The sequence below is a fragment of the Carlito syrichta genome, unplaced genomic scaffold (genome assembly GCF_000164805.1).
Source record: "Carlito syrichta isolate Samal-C Ts95f unplaced genomic scaffold, Tarsius_syrichta-2.0.1 Scaffold305304, whole genome shotgun sequence".
Classification (NCBI taxonomy): Eukaryota; Metazoa; Chordata; class Mammalia; order Primates; family Tarsiidae; genus Carlito; species Carlito syrichta.
This window is the reverse complement of record NW_007249400.1, coordinates 124,589-146,750: the sequence shown is the minus strand read 5'-3', so window position 1 is coordinate 146,750 and position 22,162 is coordinate 124,589. Positions and strand designations below refer to the sequence as shown.

General features: G+C 42.7%; 1 protein-coding gene across 1 annotated transcript; it reads right to left on the bottom strand.

Moving 5' to 3' along the window:
• Positions 1–3,467: 3,467 nt before the first annotated feature.
• On the bottom strand, positions 3,468–19,619 carry NEU3 (neuraminidase 3). The gene is made up of 3 exons (XM_008061519.2): positions 19,423–19,619; positions 13,593–13,804; positions 3,468–4,865 (listed from the first exon to the last, which is right to left on the bottom strand). Exons 1-3 carry the CDS (start codon positions 19,484–19,486, stop codon positions 3,783–3,785), a joined length of 1,359 nt encoding a protein of 452 aa, XP_008059710.1. The 5' UTR covers positions 19,487–19,619; the 3' UTR covers positions 3,468–3,782.
• Between the last annotated feature and the right edge of the window lie 2,543 nt (positions 19,620–22,162).

The following is a 22,162-nucleotide window of genomic DNA, read 5'->3' as shown; positions in this document are numbered from 1 at the left end:
CGGCTTCACAGAGCCAAGACACACTCAGAACACACTAAGCCTCAGCATCTCCCCTGGAGTCCTAGAGAAGTGGCAGTTGTGGAAAATCCAATCAGGGACAGAGGAAAAATGCCAGTGAGATGAGAAATCCATATCAAGGCCTAGCTTTGGGCTTGCGCTATGATCCTTGGGACAGCCAGGCAGGACCAAATTCAAGCCAGAGAAAAGCCCATTCCCCAGAAGTAAATGACCTGGAAGCAAGCCAGCACAGAGAACACTCATTTAGAGTGAATGTTCAGTAGGTTTAAAATGCTATGCAATCCACAGAAGGATGCAATATCTTCCTCCCTGAAGCAGAACTCCCCCTGGACTCCTCAATCAGTCCCAGAAGGCAAAGAGTCTTTTACTCATTAATGCATTCAACATATCTTTACTGCTGTCTACTTTGTTCCCAGCCCTGTGCTGGATGCAAAGGACAAAAGAGGAATCAGACATAGTCCTTACCATCAGGGAATTCAGAATATGACAGAGAAAGCATATACCTCAGATAAGTCAGTGATTCAAGGTAAAAGTGACACAGAGAAGACTCAAACAGACCCAGCCCTAAAGAAGGTCACAGTCTAGCAGAGGCCTAGAGGACACAACACAGACATCAATACACAGCAGCCTGAGACAAAGACCAAAGGGAGGCTCAAACTGTGAACTCTGGCACCACAGAGGATGACATGGCATCTATCTAAATAATACAGTGGGGAAAACTTTTGTCCTACTGGAGAAAAGTAAGTGGCCTAATGTGGCCAGAGTAGAGCTATCAAATCCTATTGTCCTGGGAAGGACCCTGTGCAGAGACTGACCTCTGTGGGTCCTTTGGGCTACCCAAAAGGCAGGGTGAAAAGTCTCTTCCCTTTGGCTGCAGTTGCATGATATCCTGTGGATATCTGAGGGGAGATTGGTGACCAGAAGAAACAGGTCCAAATGAAACACCCAAACAAGGGCCTGAGGTGAAAATTAAGAGCACGGACAGGGCCGGCAGACTGAATGGATGAGAGGCTGGCCTGGGAACATTCCAGCAGCAGGAGGCCCCCATTCATTCCTCCTGCACTCCCAGTGGTGGGCCATGTGGGCCAGATGGCATCATTCTAATGGTCCAAGGGACAATGTAGGGGCATCTGAGGCCAATGATCCTTTCTTCAAGCCTACAGATTATAGACTCCTGTCTGCCTTCCTCTTTTCTTCACAGCTGCCACCTGCCCTCTCTTCTGTTCTACCAACTTGAGGGTGGCTGAAATGAGCTGTAGGGTACCAGTGTCATACCACAAGTCCCTAGCCCTGAAGACCTTTGGTAACTGGCACGGAGTCAGAGTGCCTATAGCTGTGTTGGTTAGTCACCTAGAACGTGGATAAGATGAGCCAGCTTAAAGCTGCAGGGCTTGGCAAGAGCATCATTGCAGGCTAAGCTGCCGGCCTGTGCAAGCTTCTCTCTCTTCTCACAGGTTTCAGAGAACAGCTCCAGTCTGCTGCCATTTCTTCACAGCAGCTACCACCTCCGCCACGTCTCCAGCCTAGACCTCATGTCTGTGCCCTTTCTCTTTCTTCCCAACTTGCCAGGACTCTGATCTGCTGTTCTTTTTCTTCACCAACGCCATCACCCACTCTGTTCCTCTCTCTCTGGATTTCTACTGTCTCTAACGCTCTTTTCTTACTATTACTGAAATAAGTACATAGCCCCTTTCCCAATTAAGACTTTTGATGCTAGGAAAACCAAACTTGAGGCAAGGAGGAAGGAATAAGAAGATGGCAATTTAGAAATGGACCACTTATAGGTACTGGTATTAGACATCTCTGGTCCACACCGACATGAGACTGAAGTCCCTGCCTTGACTCACTTCTTGGATAGTCCTAAAGAAGTTTTGATATTCTCATTCTCTTCACCCTTTAGCTCTGGTTGTAGGACTCCCTATTCCCATCGAACTGTGGTATAGTACTCAGGAAAGCTTGCTGAACAAGGAGATTCTACCAATCAGGAGGGGGCTGTCCTTTTAGTCCTCTCCCTTTCCCCAATTTCTTCCTGTGCCACCAAGCCTGCCCACCCTAAACCCCCACCATTCTCCATGCCAACTTGACAGAGATCAAGTAGGGAAGTATTTATGCATTATTGCACTAACAGCTGGAAGGGCCTGCATGTCAGGATAAATGTAAACACCCTTCAGTAGGTAAGAGGGAGCCACAAACGATTCTGAACTAAGAAATGGCAACAGAAAGTACCTTGAGCTATGCAAGAAATATTGAGATAAATGTATACATGAGTGAATGACTGATTGTAACTGTGTATTGGGGCAATAACTTTGGCAAATGTATGAGAGGTTAAGAGAATTTTTAAAAGCTACCCTATACCATGGGCTTTAGCAATGTGCTGAAGTAGGTAAAGTTAATTTTTACTGTCATCTTGTGGGACTGGCATAACTGCAACCCCTAGCCTCCCAGGTTATTTTCCATGACTAAGACTTAACTCTTTGTGGCCATTACCTAGCACCAAATATATTTAGCTGCTACCAGTTTAAGGCATTTTCCTCCTAAAATAAGGACAAAGTGTCTATTTCCTGATAGAATTTCTGTCACCATAACAGGATATAGGAGAAACAATTTAAGATAAGAGCAACCAATCTGGTATCATCTGACTCAGCACTGGCTAAGTTTAGCATGAAAGCCATTAGACAAGAAGGCATCCCTACTTCACAGAAAGTAACTCTAGTAGATCCAAACGAACTGGCCAGAATCAGAGCTGAGGGGTCCAAGACCCTCCTTATGGTGAAGACCTTCTCTACAGGTAAAGAAGTAGCTAGGCCAGGACATCCTGAAAAAACAAACTTGAGGGAAACCCAGCAGCCTGGCTAAGCCTTGGACAGATGACTCCAGGAGCATTAAAGATGCAACTAAGACAACGACAGCAGAAGCTACCATTACCCCAACTTATAGCCAAACATCTACAAACTATCCCACCACCTGCACTTATGTTCTTGAATTTTCTCCCTCTTCTAGCCCCATGAACTGTGAGCTCCTTAAGGGTAGACACCATAAGTTTCACCCAGTGTTTTAAAGTACTAAACTATGTTCTTTCCCCATCAAGAACCATCCTAATCAGGCCCATCTTTCATTGGGTGAATGCCACTAGTAACAGTTATCAAGCTTTCTGGAGGAGGAAGTGACAGTTATCAGAGCTACAAAGCTGGAGATGGTAGGTGACCTCATGACTCTACTGTTTTTGCTCAATTTCTCTAGGATACAAAGCTCTGAGCCTGACTAGAAAGGGTATAGATGTTTTTGTTACTAAAAACAGAAAAAAACCCTTCAAAGCTTCCTTCCTATTATGACATCAGCAGATGTTCCACACTTGATTGAGGGGCAAGTCATTTGAAAAGGTAAGTTCTTTGATTTCCACTTTGAGATCAGCCAGATCTTTCTGATCATGGAGCATATAGGCACTCTGCCTCTCCTAGGGATGGGAAGGCAAGAAATCATAGAACCAATTCTCTCATTTTACAAATGGAGACTTGAGGCCCAAAGTTCAGGCGACATGTCCAAGGTCCTAAAGCAAGCCAGCTGCAGAGCCAGTACCACATCCTGGTCCTCCAACTCCCAGTGCAGTGCTCTTTCCATTGCAGTCACTGTGGCAAAATTTGCATTTTGCTCTCTAGAGGAGGATCAAAATATTCCATTTTTGAATTCTCTGTAGACTTCAGTAACCTCTGTTATCCTGGCCGTAGTTGTCATTTCCTTCTATGGAAAGTTGGGTCCTTAGGCAATTAGTAATTCTTGAACAGGCTCAGGTTTCTACCAGAGCTGGTGCAGACTCCCTGCCTGTGGCTAAGGATCTCTTGGTCTGTAAACAGGCGGAAGGAAATCTGCTCACACTCCTGCTTGGTCCCACATTCAAACAAACACGCAAACAAGCCCTCTTCCTCCAGAGCAGCCAGATCAGAGTAGCCACAGGGCCCACAGTGCAAGATCCAGGGTCGGGACCAGCAGGCATCCTCCAAGGGGTTCTGGTTGAGGTAGATACCTAGGTCAACCCTCCGTTTCTTATTTGTCGGGTGTGAGTACAGGAGCCATGATTCCGACAGTGTTCCATCTTCCTCCTCCAGCCTCAGTGAACTGTCCAGCAGAGGGCTCTGCTGAATGATGGGAGCATCTTTGCCACTAGAGTCCTGGCACCTACCTGGCATCTCCAGGGACCGGAAACTTACCACACTGCCTTGGCAGCCACGTGGGGGCTCACAAAGCTGTCGACTCAGGGCCAGATTTTGAAAGCATTCACCGTGGTCAGTGCTGAGAGCCTCTGCTCGGCACCTGTTTGGTGTCCGGGCACTGCAATATAACACAGGGTGACCAGACCTCCTGGTCACCTCTGCCACTTGGCACTCCACTGTCACCAAGGGCCTAATGAGTCTGCCATGGTGCCACGTGACCCCTAGGTCATCACTGTAGATCATCAGGGAATGAGGCCTGGTTTTACATGGCAGTCGTAAGCCAAAAAACCCATAAGGGATATAGTAGGTGTATGCAGGGATGACCAGTCTCCCTGACTGCAGCTGGATGCCATGACCTGGGCCAACAGCAAACGTGGCCCAGTGCTTCATCTCTGGGCCAATGATCTCCTCGGTCAAGTCCCTCACCTCACTCCACGAACATCCAGCATCTTGACTACAGATGAAGCAGAGGCGGGCAGCATTCCTGCCCGACACAATCTGTTGACGCTCAGTGACGTGGTCCCACACACAGATGAAGAACAGGAACACACAACCACTCTTGTGCTCCCACACAGGACAGGGGTTCATGGTCCGATGCCCAGGTAAAGTGGCTTCCATCAGTGGCTTCAGGGGACCCCACTAGACAAGGAAAAGGGAGAGAGAAAGTAGGAGTGAGGTACTAAAGGAAGATATGAAGCTCACTAAAAGTACTAGTACTTTTCATAAACAAGGAATCAGTGTTATAAAAATCTACAAAATAGTGAGGGCCCAAGTATTCACTATATCTCAAATATTATAGGATGACTTATAAAGCTGGACAGACACAATGCTAAATATTATACACATTGTCCCCACTGTCTTGAATGTTCTTCCTCACTTTATCTAGATTTCCAAATCATCCTCCAACACCCAACTCAGAAGTCACCTCCTTCATGAAACTCTCTCTCCTCCCCCTAATAAGTTATTGCATTTATTGTATAACATTGTAATTTTTTTTATAACTGTCTCCCTTCCTGGACTATGAGCCCTTTTGAGAGCAGAAACCAAACTATACTTGTATCTCCAGTACCTGCCACATAATAGGAGCTAAATATATATTTTTACAAAGAAAGAGAGACCAAAACAAGAAGAAAAGCAAGGCAGGCAAATAGGGTAGTTTTAGGCAAATAAAGGGAAATTTAAGATATATTTTTTTCTTCCTGTAATGCTGGGAGGGTAATTCATTAAAAAAAACTGTTGTTAGAAGCTCAAGCATGGAGTCAGAGACATTTAGTTCAAACTCTGCTTTCATCACTTATTTTGTGACCTTGGGCAAGTTACTTAATTTTACATTACCTCAATTTCTTCACCAGTTTAAAGAAAAATTCAATAACATCCTGACAGAGTTGTTATATGAATACAATGAGATAATGCCTAACCAGACATACCACAAAGAAAAGTCTCAGCTCCCTAACACATTTTAAAAATAATACTAGAAATCAGTAAGAAAATTTCCAGCAACCCAACTAGCAAAGGGCAAGATCAGATACTCACAAAAAGAAAAAGAAAATATATCCAATCTCATACACAAAAAAGAAACACAAATTAAAACTAAACTGACAAAGCATTTTTCATCTAATAAATTGGAAAAACCATAAAGTTTGACAATATTCTGTTGGCAAATGTGAAGAAATAAGTACTCTCATACATGGGCTAAAGTGTTCAACCCTTATGTAGGACATATCAAAATTATAATACATTCATTCTTTTCTATCATGTCCAATTCTGGGAACTTATCCTAAGATGTATCTATCTGATCATCAAATTATGAATGTATAAGATTATTCAACACAGCATTGCTTGAAACAGTAAAATATTGCAAACAAATATTTATCAATAGAGGACTGGTGAAATGAACATACAATACATGGGGGAAAAAGAAAAAGAAATACCTTTTTTCCATATTTTGATATGGAAAGATTTCCATAATATATTGTCAAATGAACAAAGCAAAATACAGAACAGTGTATGTAGTAGGCTACTTTTTGCATAAGAAACATGAAGGAAAGGAACTTCTAGTTACAGCAAACTAATAAGTAATTGGACCCACCCTTCCCCTAAGAACTAGAAAAGACAGATAAAATATTAATACAAAAATATCTATTTGAAAATACCAGAAAGCCAATAACACAATGATGAATTACAGTTCAAGAACTGAGAGTTAATTCAGAGAGGCTGACTGGGTATTTCAAGTTCCTTTTTCCCTCAGGGTATCCTACTAGTACTTCAAAGAGGTAACCGAAAGACTGAGAAGCTGAGCAATTCATTTGACAGCCTTATCAGACTAGGAGGACAAAACTCAGAGGCTCTGGTAAACACACATGTAATTTGCAGTAGAACCTTAAAGGACTAAATCCTAGGAATAAGGATGGAACTGAGGCAGACCAATCCTTACATCCACCACTCTGGAAAGTTGGCTGGCATTATCTATTAAGGTGGACGATACACATACCATATGACCAGTAATGTCACTCCTAGAAACATACTCAACAAAATGTATGCCCATAGTACCAAAAAACATATACAAGAATGTTCATAGCAGCATGATCCATACTTATAATAGCTAATCCAAATATTCACTAAGAGTAGAACAAATCACTTAAATTGTGGTATATTTATATAATGGAATACTATATAACAATAAAAATAAACAAATTACAGTTGCACATAACAATCTGGATACACCTCAATAATATTAAGCAATAATAATAATAATAAGCCAGACATAAAGAATACATAGCAAAGACATAAAGATTAAAAATAAGGACAATTAAACTCCAGAACTATAAATCAGCATTGTAATTACCTTTGGGAAGGAGAGAGGGGCCATAAGATAAAATTTTCAGGTGCTGCCAACATCCTATTTATTGGATCACTGGTAGTAGGTTTTATGTGTGATGAGTCCACAAGTGTCGCCTTTGCCATAACTCATCCAGCTGACATTTGTTTTCTTTTCTGCATATGTGTTATCACTTCACATGTTAAAAAGTTTTAAAAAGAGGTATTAGGAAGTAATGAATTATATACTTGTTTTTATTAGCTTCTGTATGAAGCAGCACTGGAAAGATAACAAGAAACAACAGTGCCTGCCCAGAGGAGGCAGGGGAATGGGAATGGGAATGGGATGTACATATTTTATACCTTTTTTCAGTTATATGAAATGTATTAACTATCCAAGACAAAAAATAATTTAAAAAAATTAATTTCTGTATGAATGGGCAAAACAGACTAAGCAAGGCTCAGATAATAAAATTCCAGAATGATAGAGTTTATCTAGTGCTAACTCTCATTCCACAGAAAAGTCTCCTCTAAGTCTTCTGGGTAATAGACCACTCAGTCCTTGAACTAAGCTAGTGACAGGGAATTCAAGATATCCGGAGCAGTCCATTCTATACCAGAGTGCCTTGTGCACTCTAAACACCTCAAAGATATGTGATAAAGCCAGCTTAATTATTGAGCAGTTAGCTGCTGGGAAGTCAGAAGCTTAGTCATTGTTAGTGACTGAGAGGAGAAAATGATTTGGGCCAGATATATTTAATCTACAGTTGATATGAAGGTGGAAGAAATAGTAAACAAAGCATGAAAGTCTTAGAATCTAAGGTGAGCTCAATTACGTGGAGCAATGGGACATATCAAACAAGCTGAGGCCTGACAGAGATAAAACAAGTTGTGGTCTTAAAAATCTGGACCAGAAAATCCGATTAAAGAACAAATGTAGGCTGAGCATGGTGGCTTATGCCTGTAATTCCAGTACTTTGGGAGGCTAAGGCAGGAGGATCACCTGAGCCCAGGAGTTCAAGACTATCCTGGTGACATAGCGAGACCTTGTCTCTACAAAAAATCAAAAAATTACCCAGGCATGGTGGCACACGCCTGTAGTCCCAGCTATTTGGGAGGCTGAGGCAGAAGGATCACCTGAGTCCTGGAGGCTGGAGATGTGGTGAGCCATGATCATGTCATTGTATTCTAGCCTGGGTGACAAAGACCCTAACTACAGAAACAAAAACAAAAACAAACAAAATGTAATGGCCAACTCAGCATCACTAATTAGGAAAACGCAAATCAAAGCCACAATGAGATATCACCTCACACTCATTAGGATGGCTACTAAAACACACACACACACAAACAGAAAATAACAAGGTTGGCAAGGGTGTAGAAAAACTGGAACACTTGTTCACTGTGCATAGGGATATAAAATGGTATAGCCACTGTGGAAAACAGCATGCTAGTTCCTCAAGAAATTACATATAGAACTACCATATGATCCAGCAATTCCACTTCTGGGTATATAATCACAAAAATTAAAAGCAGGGTCTCAAAGAGGTATTTTCACACCTTTATTCATAGCAACATTATTTACAATAGCCAATAGAGGGGAGCAGCCAAAGTATCCATTAAGATATGAATGGATAAACAAAGTGCAATATGTACTGACAATGGTATATTACTCAGCTTTAAATGGGAAGGAAATTCTGATACATACTACTACATGAATGAACCTTAAGACATTATACTAAGTGAAACAAGACAAATACTGTACAATTCCACTTATATGAAGTATCTAAAGCAGTCAAATTTACAGAAACAGAAAGTCAAATTGTGATTGCCAGGGACCGAGGAGAGGCAGAAATGGGGAGTTGTTTAATGGGTACAGAATTTGTTTTGAAAGATAAGAAAGTTCTGGAGATTGGTCGTACAACAATTTGAATATTTAAAACTACTGCACTGTACACTTAAAAATGTTTAAGATGTTAATGTTAAATGCTTAAATGTAAAAATGCCTAAGATGTTAATGCTTAATGTTAAACACATTTTACCACAATTAAAAAAATTTTAACATCAACACATGTGAAAAAGACTTGGAGATTTTGGCTGACCGTCTACTCAATATTAGTCGACTGTATTATGAGGCTGCCTAAAAAGTAAACGCTATTTTACCTCAGACTGCCTTAAAAGGACACAAGATGGCACCGCTCACCTCACTGCTGAGCTGGCCAGCCTACCCGTGGAGTCTTAGGTTCAATTGAGTATCACAATTTGGAAAGGACACTAACATCTCAGGCCAGATCCCAACGTCAGTAACCACAATTTCTAAGCAAGCAGAAACCAAATCAGGACTGTAGAGTAATTAGCCACTAAAAGAAATGAAGCTGACTGGCCCAGAAAGGAGAATACTCAGGAGGCACGAACACAGCTTCCAGGTACCTCAGATAGTAGTTGTCTGAAAAAAGAGACATTATTTATATTATGTAGAGTTGACTGCTTCATCCCAGATGGCAACGCAAGACCATAGGTAATTACTAAGTAGAGATCATCTCATCCATACACAAAAAAATCTTAGCAGTTGCCACAAGATTAAGTTTCTAATTTGAAGAGCTGTGCAAGCAGACCTCTTATGGAAAATGACTAATGTTGCATTCTTACTATGTAATTTCTATTATTAATTACAGTGCAGATGATGAAACAGAGGAGTCAAGTATTCAAGGTCACCCAGCCAAAAAATGGCAGGTCTTGATTGACTCTAAAACCATGCTCTTAACCACTAAGCTATTATTAGCTACCAATGGAATACAGAAGATTTCTATATTGGGAAAGGAGTTCATGATTCTTCTAACTTCTAGATTCCACAATTAAATAAATCAGAGAATGAAAGTAAATAAATAAAGAGAAGAACGAATGAGCTAAAGTGAACACGTTTGTGAAAGTGTGTGACTCCTGGGTTGTGAGAGTATGCAACAGGTGTGGTCTGATTTTTTAAAAATGCTTGCCAGGCACAGTGGCACCTGCCTGCAGACATAGCTACTCAAGAGGCTGAGGCAGGAAGATCACTTAAGGTCAGGAGTTGGAGGCTATAGTGTACAATAGCCACACCTGTGAATAGCTTGCACTCTGGCCTGGGAAACAGAGTTAGAATTTGTTTCAATAAACACATAAATAAATAAATAAGGTCGGGGACAGTGGTGTGCTCCTGTAGTTCTAGCAACTCAGGAGACTGAGGCAGGAGGACCTCTTGAGTTCACTGTCTGTGACAGGAAGCAGAGTGACATGACCAATGACCACAGGCAATGCCTGTCCCAGAAGAAATATAAAAGCTAGAATTCCAAGCTTTGCTGAGATATAGGGCTGGACTTTTATAGAGGCTAGTTATACAAACAGAAGTCCACCCTGGGAAGTTATGAGGAAGACTCCTGGCAAGATAAGTCAAAAGAACAGGGACTGAAAATTCCTTAAAGTCAAAAACTTAATCATGGGGGAATGTGAGCCAATATCATTAAAAGCAAGGGATAGGGTTTGCTGGCAAGGCCCATGCTCAGTAGGACAGCATTTGTACCATAACAAGGCATCTTGTGTGGATATGAAGGTTCAGTGGTGAGATTTCAGACATCTGTAGGTAGAAAAGCAGGGTAGGTTAGGGGCTTTAAGGTACCAATTATAAAAATACAGATACAGAGAGATGACTTTGCTATATATTTTTTACTAAACTCAAAACCATCATCTCCTATGTCTTGCTTCAGCCAGCTCTGAGAGGAAAGTAACAAGAAATATGAAGGGATACCCCAATAAAACAGGAATTATTTTTTAGAGGGCAGGTCCCTTGTAGTATAGGCTTCCCCCACTACGTAAGTGTTCTAGCTAGCATTGTTGTGAGAGGCTGTGTTTGGCTTCAGTGAAATTTTTTTGGAGTCTTTCAAAATGCCCATTTCATCATGGGCAATTTATAAGAACAACTTGCCCACACAGGACTGAGTGTTAAACAGTTTTTGACCAAAAATGGCATGAGCCCTGTGACCCTCCCTATTCACCTGATCTTGCACCAAGTGACTTTTTTTTGTTTCCCCGATGAAAAAAGTCCTCAAAGGGAAATATTTTACTATGTGGAAGAGGTGAAACAAAAATGGCAGAAGCACTAAAAGGCATCAAAATTGACAAGTTCAAAAACTGTTTTGAGCAATGGAAAAAGCATCTTGACAGGTGTGTTACATCAAACGGAGAATACTCTGAAGGTGACTGAAGTTTAAACATGTAAGATAAATACACAATTTTTAATAGACTCTGGGGTTTTTTGGCTCCCCCCTTATATAAGCATACCTCACTTTATTGCACTTTGCTTTATTGCATGTTTTGGTAATTCTTGCAACATCTCAAGCTTTGTCAACATTATTATAATATCTTTTACGGTGACCTGTGATCAGTGATCTTTAATGTTACTATTTTAATTGTTTCTGGGCAACACATCCATGCCTACATAACACGGTAAACTTAATCGATAAATGTGTGTTCTGACTGCTCCATACACCTGCTGTTCCCCGTCTTTCTCCTCTCCTCAAGCCTCCCAATTTCCTGAAACGCAATATTGAAATTAGGTCAATTAGTAACCCTTAGATGGCCTCTAAATGTTCAAGTGAAAGGAAGAGTGTGGCATCTCTGTTTAAATCAAAAGCACCCCTGGTGAAGATGCTGTGAACATTGCTGAAATGACAGTGAATAATTCAGAGTGTTACATCAACTTAGTTGATAAAGCAGCAGAAGGGTTGGAGAAGAATGAAAGAAGTTCTACGTGGGTAAAATGCTATCAAACACCACTGCATGCTACAATCTTTTGTGAAAGGAAGAGTCAATCGATGCAGCAAACTTCATTGTTGTCTTATTTTAAGAAATTATCTACATAACAGAAAATGCCTCTACAAAAAAAAAAAGAAATTACCACAACCACCCTGATCTCAGCAACCACCACCCTGATCAGTCAGCAGCTATCAACATCAAGGTAACACCCTCCACCAGCAAAAAAGATTATGACTCATTGAATGCTCAGATGGCTGTTAGGCTGAAGCCTTATTTTTTTTGGACTAGAGGTCTCACTCTATCACCCAGGTTGGCATGTAGTGGCACGATCATGACTCACTACAACCTCAAACTCCTGGGTTCTTCCTCCTCAGCCTCCAGAGTAGCCAGGAACACACCTGGCCTATTTTTTTTTCATTTTTTTATAGCGATGAGGTCTCACTATGTTGCCCAGGCTGTGGTCTGATTTTTAAAAAATTCTCAAACTCCTGGGCTCAAGCAATCCCTCCTGCCTCAGCCTCCCAAAGTGCTGGGATTATAGGTGTAAACCATCACACCAAGACTAATAAAGTATTTTTTAAATGTACACTTTTTTTTGACATAATGCTACTGCACAGTAGAGTGTAAATATAACTTTTATATGCACTGAAAATCAAAATATTTATGACTTGCTTTATTGTGATATTTGCTTAATTGTGGTGGTCTGGAACCAAACATGTAATATTTCCCAGTATGCCTGTTGGGAGTCTGAAATAACCCTGAAGCTCCCAAGCCAAAGAGCAGAAACCATTCTTTCTTCACTAAAAATACAGCAAAAATGTACTTACTACTTAAGGGCAAGGGCTCCAGTACCAATTTTGACACTTACTAGATGTATATTCAAAGCAAGTCAATTTTTTTTTTTTTTTTGAGTTGGAGTCTCACTCTTGTTGCCCATGCTGGAGCACAGTGGCATGCTCATGGCCACCACAGCTTCAACCTGATGAGCTTAAGCAATCCTTCCACCTCAGCCTTCCAAGTAGCTGGAACAGCCTGGGCAACTTGGTGAGACCTCATCTGTATAATAAATCACAAAAACTAGCCAGAATGCATTCCACTACATCCGGCTAGTTTTTGTGATTTATTGTATAGACGAGGTCTCACCAAGTTGCCCAGGCTGGACTTTAATTCTTAATTCAAATCACTTTACTTCAATTACCTCCTGTAAAACTGGAATAATATGTACCTCACATATAGCTTTCAGTAATAGCAGTAGTAGGGTTGTTACTGCTATTACTCCTCTGTCATCTGCTAAATGTGGTCTTGAGCAAGTTAACTACCTCTTGGAGCACCAGGGTCCCTTATCAGCAAAACTGGACTGACATGCTCACTTCCCTGGGTGATTTATGAGGATTAGAAGGAATATAAGTGAAAAACATGCCACATGGGAGCTGGATCTAAATTAACTGTGGAGGCCTCTGCCATCAGAAAATGAATTTGAAGCCTGCTTCTGCCACTGTAGAAGCATGACCTTGCACAAATGGCAACCTAAGTCTCAGTTTCCTCATCTGTAATATGTGACAACAGTACCTACAACACAGAGTGGCTATGAGGACCCATGTGCCCCAGGCACTCATTGAGCTATGTTTTTACTGTTTTTTCCTCCTCCACTCCCCACACAGGACTTTTCCTGCACTGATGGGAAAAGACATAGACCTGTAAGTGCTCTGAGCTCTATGGAAAAAACTGAGGCCCAGGTTCAGACCTGGGATGAGGAGTCACCTGTACCAAGTGCCCAGTCCTCAACCCTCGCCTCAGCACCAAGTGTAGAGCATCCTCATCCCTGCTCGTGGACCGCTTCTCTGCAAAAGCCAGGAAGGTGCAGGTAGGGGGGACGTAGAGCAGGGCTGGGATCCGGTAGGTAATCCCTGTCTCATCTTCCTGCTGGAACAGAGGGTGGTTGAAGGAGCATGCTGTCACTTCTTCCATGATCTCTGCAAGGATAAGAGGCAGCTCAATGTGTGTCCATACCCAGATGCAAGACTACATATTAAGTTCTGCTCTATCACTCCATTTCTGAAGCGGCAAAGATATCCTCAATTTTTTAATATATATACACAAAGGTAACATATGGTCTCAATAGCACAAAGCATACAATGTATCTTTCCTTTTTTTTTTCTGAGTTGGAGTTTCACTCTGTTGCCCAGGCTGGAGTGCAGTGGTATGCTCACGGCCACCGCAGCCTCAACCTGCTGGGCTCAAGTGATCCTTCTGCCTCAGTCTTTCAAGTAGCTGGAACCACAAGTGTGTGCCACCATGCTCAGTTAATTTTTTGATTTATTGTAGAGATGAGGTCTCGCCATGTTGCCCAGGCTGGTCTCGAACCCATGGACTCAGGCAATCCTCTCGTCTCCGCCTCCCAAAGTGCTGCAGGCACGAGCCACATCTGGCCAATATACCTTCTCATTTAACAAATCTATTCTCCAGATCTGTAGGGATCCTATGCAGGCTATGTCAAGCATATATCTTGAAGCAGAGAAGTTCTGCACTTGTTTCTGTCAAGCATTCATGGGCATTACCAGGCTGGGATAGTTTTTAACGTCAGCTTCTTAGCTTGGGGTTTCTAAGCCATTCAGATAATATGAATATAAACCCAAATCCATATGAGTGAATGCCTGTGGCTAAGAATTCTCTGAGAAAACTTTTTCCTGTACTAGCTCCTAGGATAAAAAGCAATCTTCTTTGTTATCTCTGTAAGGAGGGTGTTTTTATCCCCCCCTGGTTGCTCTGGTTTGGATTTTTGTCCCCTCCGAAACTCATGTTGAAACTTAATCCCCAATGTGGCAGAGTTGAGAGATGGGACCTTTAAGAGGAGCCTGGGTCATGAAGGCTATCTTTACAAATGGATTAATGGGTTACCATGAATGTGGCATTAGAGGCTTTATAAGAGAAGAAAGAGAGATCTAAGCTAGCATGTTCAGCCCCCTTACCATGTGATGCCCAGGACTCTACTGAGAGTCCCCATCAGCAAGAAGTCCCTCACCAAATGGGGCCCCTCGACCTTGGACTTAGCCTCCACAACTGTAAGAAATACATTCCTTTTCTTTACAAATTACTGAGTTTCAGGTGTTCTGTTATAAGCAAAAGAAAATGGACTATGACACTAGTCCACCCCATCAGACTATGTACACCCTATACAAAATATAGACTTTCAAAGGACCAAGCTTCATGTGAGGATCTCCATTCTAACTAGAGTCTAATCTATGCAGATCTGTAGCTTTGTTGGCTATAACAGCATGCCTATTAAACCCCAAGTTTGTTTCCTTTTTTTCTTTTGAGTCAGGTCTTACTCTGTCACCTGGCTAGACTGCAGAGGCACAATCACGGCTCACAGAAGCCTCAACCTCCTGGATTCTAGCAATCTTTCCACCTCAGCCTTATGAGTAGGTGCCTGGCTAGTTTTCTGTTGTTGTTGTTTGTTTGTTTTGTAGAAACAAGGTCTCGCTATGTTGCTTAAGCTGGTCTCAAATTCCTGGGCTCAAGTAATCATCTCACCTCAGTCTCTGAAAATGCTGAGATTTCAGGCATGAGCCATCACACTTGGCCAAAGTCCAAGTTTCTAGGTGAGACAAGCAAAAATCCAGTGCAGATGAGGGCATTTAAGAGCTAACTACTCTGCTTTTCAGCTCACACTTGGCTTCTAGGCCCCTGGATATTTCTCTTAGTTTCTTGCAAATTCAGGTATAAAGAGCTTTGTTGTATTTTATCCACATTTTACAGGTTAGCGACCCTGCCATAATGCTGACAGTGGAAGTCTCCAGGTACTCTCCTCAAAGAAAATCAGGTGTTTCACTTCTGAGGCCCCAAAAGGGAATCAAGCCAGACGAAAAAAACTAGGCAAAAACCAGAAAAAAATAATTACTTTTTCCTCAAACCATCTGCCATCCAAGCCCTCACCTATAAAGCATTTGTAAAAATTATCAGGCTATAAGAGTTAGGCCTTCATTTATTAAACATTTATGAGTGCCTTCTGTGTCAAGCCACAAGGGGGATGCTGAGGAGACAGAAAAATCAGAGGTTCCTCCTCTCAGGAAACCCACAGCCATGAGAGGGAAACAGACATACACGTGGACAATTATGATGTAATAAGTACTACTGTAAAAGTAAATACAGAGCAAGTAGGAATCATAAAGAGGCACCTGTCCAGATCAAGGCATCAGAGGAGGAGTTTTGGAGGATAAATCTGAGCCAAGTGCTCCTGCCTCAGATCATTAAGGGTTCTGCCTGGGACACTCTTCTTTCAAGTAGATGCAAAACGCACTTCCTCACCTGTTCAGCTCTTTCAAATATCATCCAGCTGGCAAGGCCTTCCCTGGCAACTCCTTGCCCTGCCTATCCTCTTTCCCTGCTCCACTCTCCACACCACTCATCACCTTCTATGTCTCACGTACTACACTTGTTTAATGCATTCTACAAAAGGGAAGCTCCATAAAGGATAAGGATAAGTCTGTTATTCACTGCTACACTTCCACACCTAGAACTATGCCTGGCATGTGGTGTGCACTCAACAAATATTTGTTGAATGACTGAATGAATGAGTGAGCTGGATCTTAAATAGTGAAGAGTGTGTTAGCCAACTGAGGGTAAAAAGAAGAAGGGCAGAGGCAGTGGCTAATAAAAGCCTGAAGGCAAAAGAAAACAGTGAGCTCATGTAATTGCATGAGACTAGCACTGTTTTGGCTATGGCCACCTAGGGGCAATCAAGGCAAATTTTCATCAACAGCATATGAATGACTCATTTAGTCACTATGGCTCATTATCATGAGTGGAGTGGGGGAGGTGACCTTGCTGAGTTCAAAAGAAAAGCCTCCCCTCATGGGAATCCTGGGTTCTCAACAGCAGAATCAAAAGATAGACAAGGGAGCTGGGCGTGGTGGTTCATGCCTGTAATCCAAGCACTTTGGGAGGCCGAGGCAGGAGGACTGCTTGAGCCCGGGCATTCAAAATCAGCCCAGGCAATAAAGAAAGACCCCATTTCTACAAAAGAAAAAAAAAAAAAGATAGAAAAACTAGCCAAGTGTGGCGGTGCACACCTGTAGTTCCAGATATTCAGGAGGCTGAGGCAGGATTGCCTGCACCCAGGAGGTCAAGGCTGTCATGAGCAATGATTGTGCCACTGCACTCCAGCCTGGGCAACAGAATGAGACCCCTACTAAAAAAAAAAAAAAAAGTATAAACTATCTGCCTCAACCAGTATTAGAACTAGAACACACCTTTCCCCCATCAATTCAGGCTCTCCTGCCAAGTAGGGTCAGGCTTTCTTCTAAGTAAATATCTGTCCCAGAGTCAGGCTGATATAAGGGTTAGGAACATAGGATTTGGACCAGGCCAGGACTACATGACCTGGGGTACGTTATTCAACTTCTCTTGTTTCTACATCCTCACCTATAAAATTCAGTAGAGTGTTGATAGAAATAAATTAAAATGCTTAAGTGCCTGTGACGAGGCCTATGACATAGTGTGACTGCAATATATGGAAGGTAGTATTTTTAACCACCAATCACTACATCACTACATAGTCTAGTTTCATTCCTTGAATCCTGTATTCAGGATGACAATTATAACTCCCATTCTTAAAAAGCTTTTTTTGTTGTTGTTTTGTTTTTAGTCAGAGTCTTACTCTATTGCCCTGGCTGGAGTGCAGTAGCACAATCATGGTTCACTACAGCTTTGACCTCCTGGACTTAGGCGATCCTTCCACCTCAGTCACCCGAGCAGCTGGGGCTACAGGCATGCACCATTACACTCAGCAAATTATTTTTTATGTTATAGAGACAGGGTCTCACTATGTTGCCTAGGCTGGTCTCAAACTCCTGGGCTCAAGCAGTTCTCCCACCTTGGCCTCCCAAAGTGCTTGGATTACGGGTGTGAGCCACTGTGTCCAGCCTATGATTTTATTTTTATTTTTCTGAGTTGACATCTCACTCTGTCACCCAGGCTGAGTGTAGTGGCACAATCATGGCTCACTGCAGCTTCCAACTCCTGAGCTCAAGCAATCTTTCTGCCCTCAGTTTTCCAAGTAGCTGGGACTACAGGTGCACACCACCACACCTGGATAATTTTTTAATTTTTTATTTGTAGAAATGAGGTCTTACTACGTTGCCCCGGCTGGGCTCAAGCAATTCTGATGCCTCTGCCTCCCAGAGTGCTGGGATTACAGGTGTGAGCCACTGTGCCCAGCCCCTAAAAGCCTTTAAATCCCTCTTCACCTCTACAGAGACCATACTTTAAACTCTTAATTGTAAGTTATACCAACACTACTAATCATCAGCCAACATGGGACTATTAGTTAACATCTAAAAAAGTACCCTCCAGGTGATAAGAAGAATAGAGCACAGGCAGACATGGAGGAGGACAGGACTAGGAAAAGAGAAAGGTCGTGGAAATGGGAAGATTATCAAAGGAGCACAGCTTTCATATGGACTAGATTTATGCCCCAGCCTTATTCCTTGTTGTATGACCTTTGCTGGTTACTCAACCTCTCTAGTTCTTGGATTCCTTGCTTGTAAAATGTGGGTAATAATACCTACTCCTAAGAAGAAAGTAATGTGAAGAAGCTTTCAAAGTGCTTTACAAACTTTAAAGTACTTTATAAATAGAATTCTTGACGTCTTCCAATTTCACTTATGGCTCTATCACTACAATAATTAGAGTCATTAGTTTTGAATATGTTGATCATGTTGATGACAGTAACATAGATGGCGACTCTGACATTGACACTCAAACTATTTCACACAAATTATGTGCTTCGAACTAGGGATAGAGAAGAATCAGATACAGGTCGGCTTTGGAGTTGTTCATTTCAGCAAAGAATTCAAATTATTAACTGCTGGTCCTATAATCACCTTCCAGTCAAGTCCTCCCTGCTTTCTTACTGGGAGAAAGTATAGTGTAGCATAGTCTCTGAAGTGTGACTTGGCTTTGATGCTTATTAGCAAGTCACTTTACCTCTGAGGCTCAGTTTCCTCACTTGTAAAATAGAAATAATACCGCCTATTTCTCAAACTATAATAATAATGTCATTCCACAGCCTTCAATTAACCCAGTGAGCCTCCAATGAAACCCAGACGGGGGCCTCCCCTATCCTTTATTCCTTCCTAACAACTAATATTTAAGGAGCACCTATCATGCATCAAACCTTTGAAGAGTACTCTAAACCCTCTCATGGTATAGATGAGAAAACTCAGACCCATACAGGAGGGGAAGCTTACAGAAGGCCACTCAGGTGCAAAACCTAGACCAAGACCCAGGTCTCCCAAGTTCCAGCTCAGGGCTCTTTCTGCCGTCCACAGACCCTTCCCTAGTAAGAAAAGTTTTCCCAGTCTCAGTTCCCTTTCGTCTCTAAATACCAACTCTTAGATTTAAGTTTATCTTCAATGGAAAAAAAAAAAAAGAGAGAGACAGAGAACCAGCCCCAAATACCCGCTAGTCAACTGTCTGGCTCTGACTCAGTATTCCCTCAAAATTTCCTAAGCGTAGATGGAGCTGCTGAACCCCACGATCACAGCGCCCCCCTTTTTGAGGGGCTCTCCCTTCTCCGAACCCCGCTCACCTGCACCGGACCCCGGCTCCTCGGTCGGTCTCGGGGCGGAGCGGGGCGCTGGGGTCTCCTCCATGGGGCGCGGGGCAGGCCCTTGGTCTCAGATGCCGAAGCCGCGAAGAATGGCCGGCGCCAAGGCTGGGGAGAAGAGACAGGAGAGGGACTGGGACGAACACAAAAGAGACTGAGTACCGGGAGACAAGCCCCGAAGAGCCGAAAACAGGGACAGCGCCGGACAGAGCACCGCAGAGACAGAGACAGCGGCGGGACGGAAAGGGGAGGAGGGAGCCCGCGCGAGAGTACTCCGGGGAGGCTGCCGCCGCGGCTGCTGGGGCCAGCCATTGGCCGCCACCCGAGACCGCCCCCTCCGCCGGCCGCAGCTCCGCCTCCTGGCTGCGCAGCCTCTGATGTCGCTCCTCGCTCCAGCCCTAGCTCCGCCTAGCCAAGGGGGAACCTGCCCTACCTTGCAGAACACCACCCACTCCGGCTCAGCTCAGCTCAGGTCGTGGGCCCACCGCGGCTCCCAATGGAGACTCAGTTCCCAAGCCCCACTTCGACCTTTCATTTCCGTCCCTCTCTCCTGTCACCTAGCCCCCACGCTCTTATATAACTTGGGCTGTAGGCAGGTGTCACCGCCTAAAGCTTCCCTGGACTGCCTGAGAGTCATGCAAAGATTCCGGGGCTCAGAGGGGATTCTACAGAAAGGATTTAGGGTACAGAGCATCGACTTCCCACCCTTTGCAAAAAAAAAAAATTATATATAATTTATTATGTAGATATATACACTAATTTACTTGCATCTATGTGTCACAGAGCACAGAATCCACTCTTTTTCACAGTCTCAGAATCTAAGCCCTGCCTCCTCCCCCAAAATGGGAAAAAGATTGGTTCAAGGTCACTTTTCATTGAAGCCAAGTACAACATAAAAGTAGGCAAATGCCAATAAAGGGTAAGACAGACGGCTGACTTAGAGGACATAAAAATTTTCAACTTCTATAAGGTTGAATTCATGATCTATTTTTCTCATTATATACAAAAAAAATCCTGCCAGACACAGTGGCTCATGCCTGTAATCCTAGCATTTTGGGAGTCCAAGGCTAGAGGATTGCCTGAGCCAAGGAGTTTGATACCAGCCTGGGCAGCATGGCAAGATCATATCTCTACAATAAATGAAAATAATTAGCATAGCATGGTGGCCCCTGCCTGTAGTCCCAATTACTTGGAAGGCTGAGGCAGAAGGATCACCTGAGTGTAGCAGGTTGATCCTGCAGTGGCTATGATGGTGCCACTGTACTCCAGCCTGGGCAACACATTGAGACCCTGATTCAACAACAACAACAAAAACCCTGGGCTGCAGCCATTGCTTTGCTAAGCTATGGTCTGGCCATGTGGCTCCTTGAATTGTGGTTGCCATGTTTTCTTAGCTTGGGCACCCTCCCCTACCTTGGGGAGGTGAATCTTCTCTCCCTCTTTCTCTCTCTCTCTCTCTCTCTCTCTCTAATTTACTTTCTAAATAAAATATATTTTTTAAAAATCTTGGGCTGGGACAGGGAAAACACAAGATCAGTCTGGAACATACTATGGTGCCATAAAGTAAGAAAGAGCTCAAAATGATGGAGTTTTTTCAAAAGAACACAGAAGCCAACATGAATACATCCTGATGTATTATACATTGATTAAATAAACCCAAAAAGAGGCCTAGAATCAGAGACTAACCCCAGAGGCAATGAGCCCAATATGGTCTCAAATACTATTTCCTCCTAAAAGGAACTAGGTGTTGGGCTATACCCTGAGATGATTTTGGGTAGAGTGGAGTGTAGTTGTTCCATGAGTTTTTGTCTTCACCACAGAGAAGAATTTCAGAGCAAGTACAAATTATAATTTAGGACAGGATTTATTAGAAAGAAAAAGTACATTTGAGAAAGAACATGAGTGTCTTAAGAGAAAGGACGAGGCTGGGTGCAGTGGCTCAAGCCTGTAATCCCAGCACTTTGAGAGGCCGAGGTGAAGAGATTGCCTGAGCCCACGGGTTTGAGAACAGACTGGGCAACTTGGGGAGATCTCATCTCTACAATAAATCAAAAAATTAGCTGGTCGTGGTAGTGAGCGCCTATAGTCCTGGCTACTTGGAAGGCTGAGGCAGAAGGATCGCCTGAGCCCAGCAGGTCGACACTGGAGTGGCCCTGAGTGTGCCACTGCACTCCAGCCTGGGCGACAGAGTGAGACTCCAACTCCAAAAAAAAAGAGAGAGAGAGAGAGAGAGAGAAAGGACAAGACAAAGAGTTTTTGACAAGCTCTATATAATTTTACAATGATGTTTAAACCTTTGCACTTGGAGACACCAATCACCTACCAACTCAGACACACTTTCTTATGAAATTGTGAAAAACAAATCACTTCATATTAAATAGTACAACATTGGAAACAATTATTTTATTGCAATGGTATTTGGCTTACAATGGAATTTTGGACATTAAGGAACTTATTTATGACAAAAAAAATACCCAAAATGTTATGTCTTATATTTTTCTAACATGTGGTAACATATAAAACAGTCACTGACTGCTTTGCAGGTTCATTGATATATGTTATACAATAATAATGTTTGGGCCTGGTACAGTGGTTCATGCCTATAATCCCAGCAGTTTGGGAGACTGAGGTGAGAGGATTGCCTGAGCCCAGAGGTTCAAGACCAGCCTGGGCAACTTGGTGAGACCTCATCTCTACAACAAATAAAAAAAATTAGCCAGGC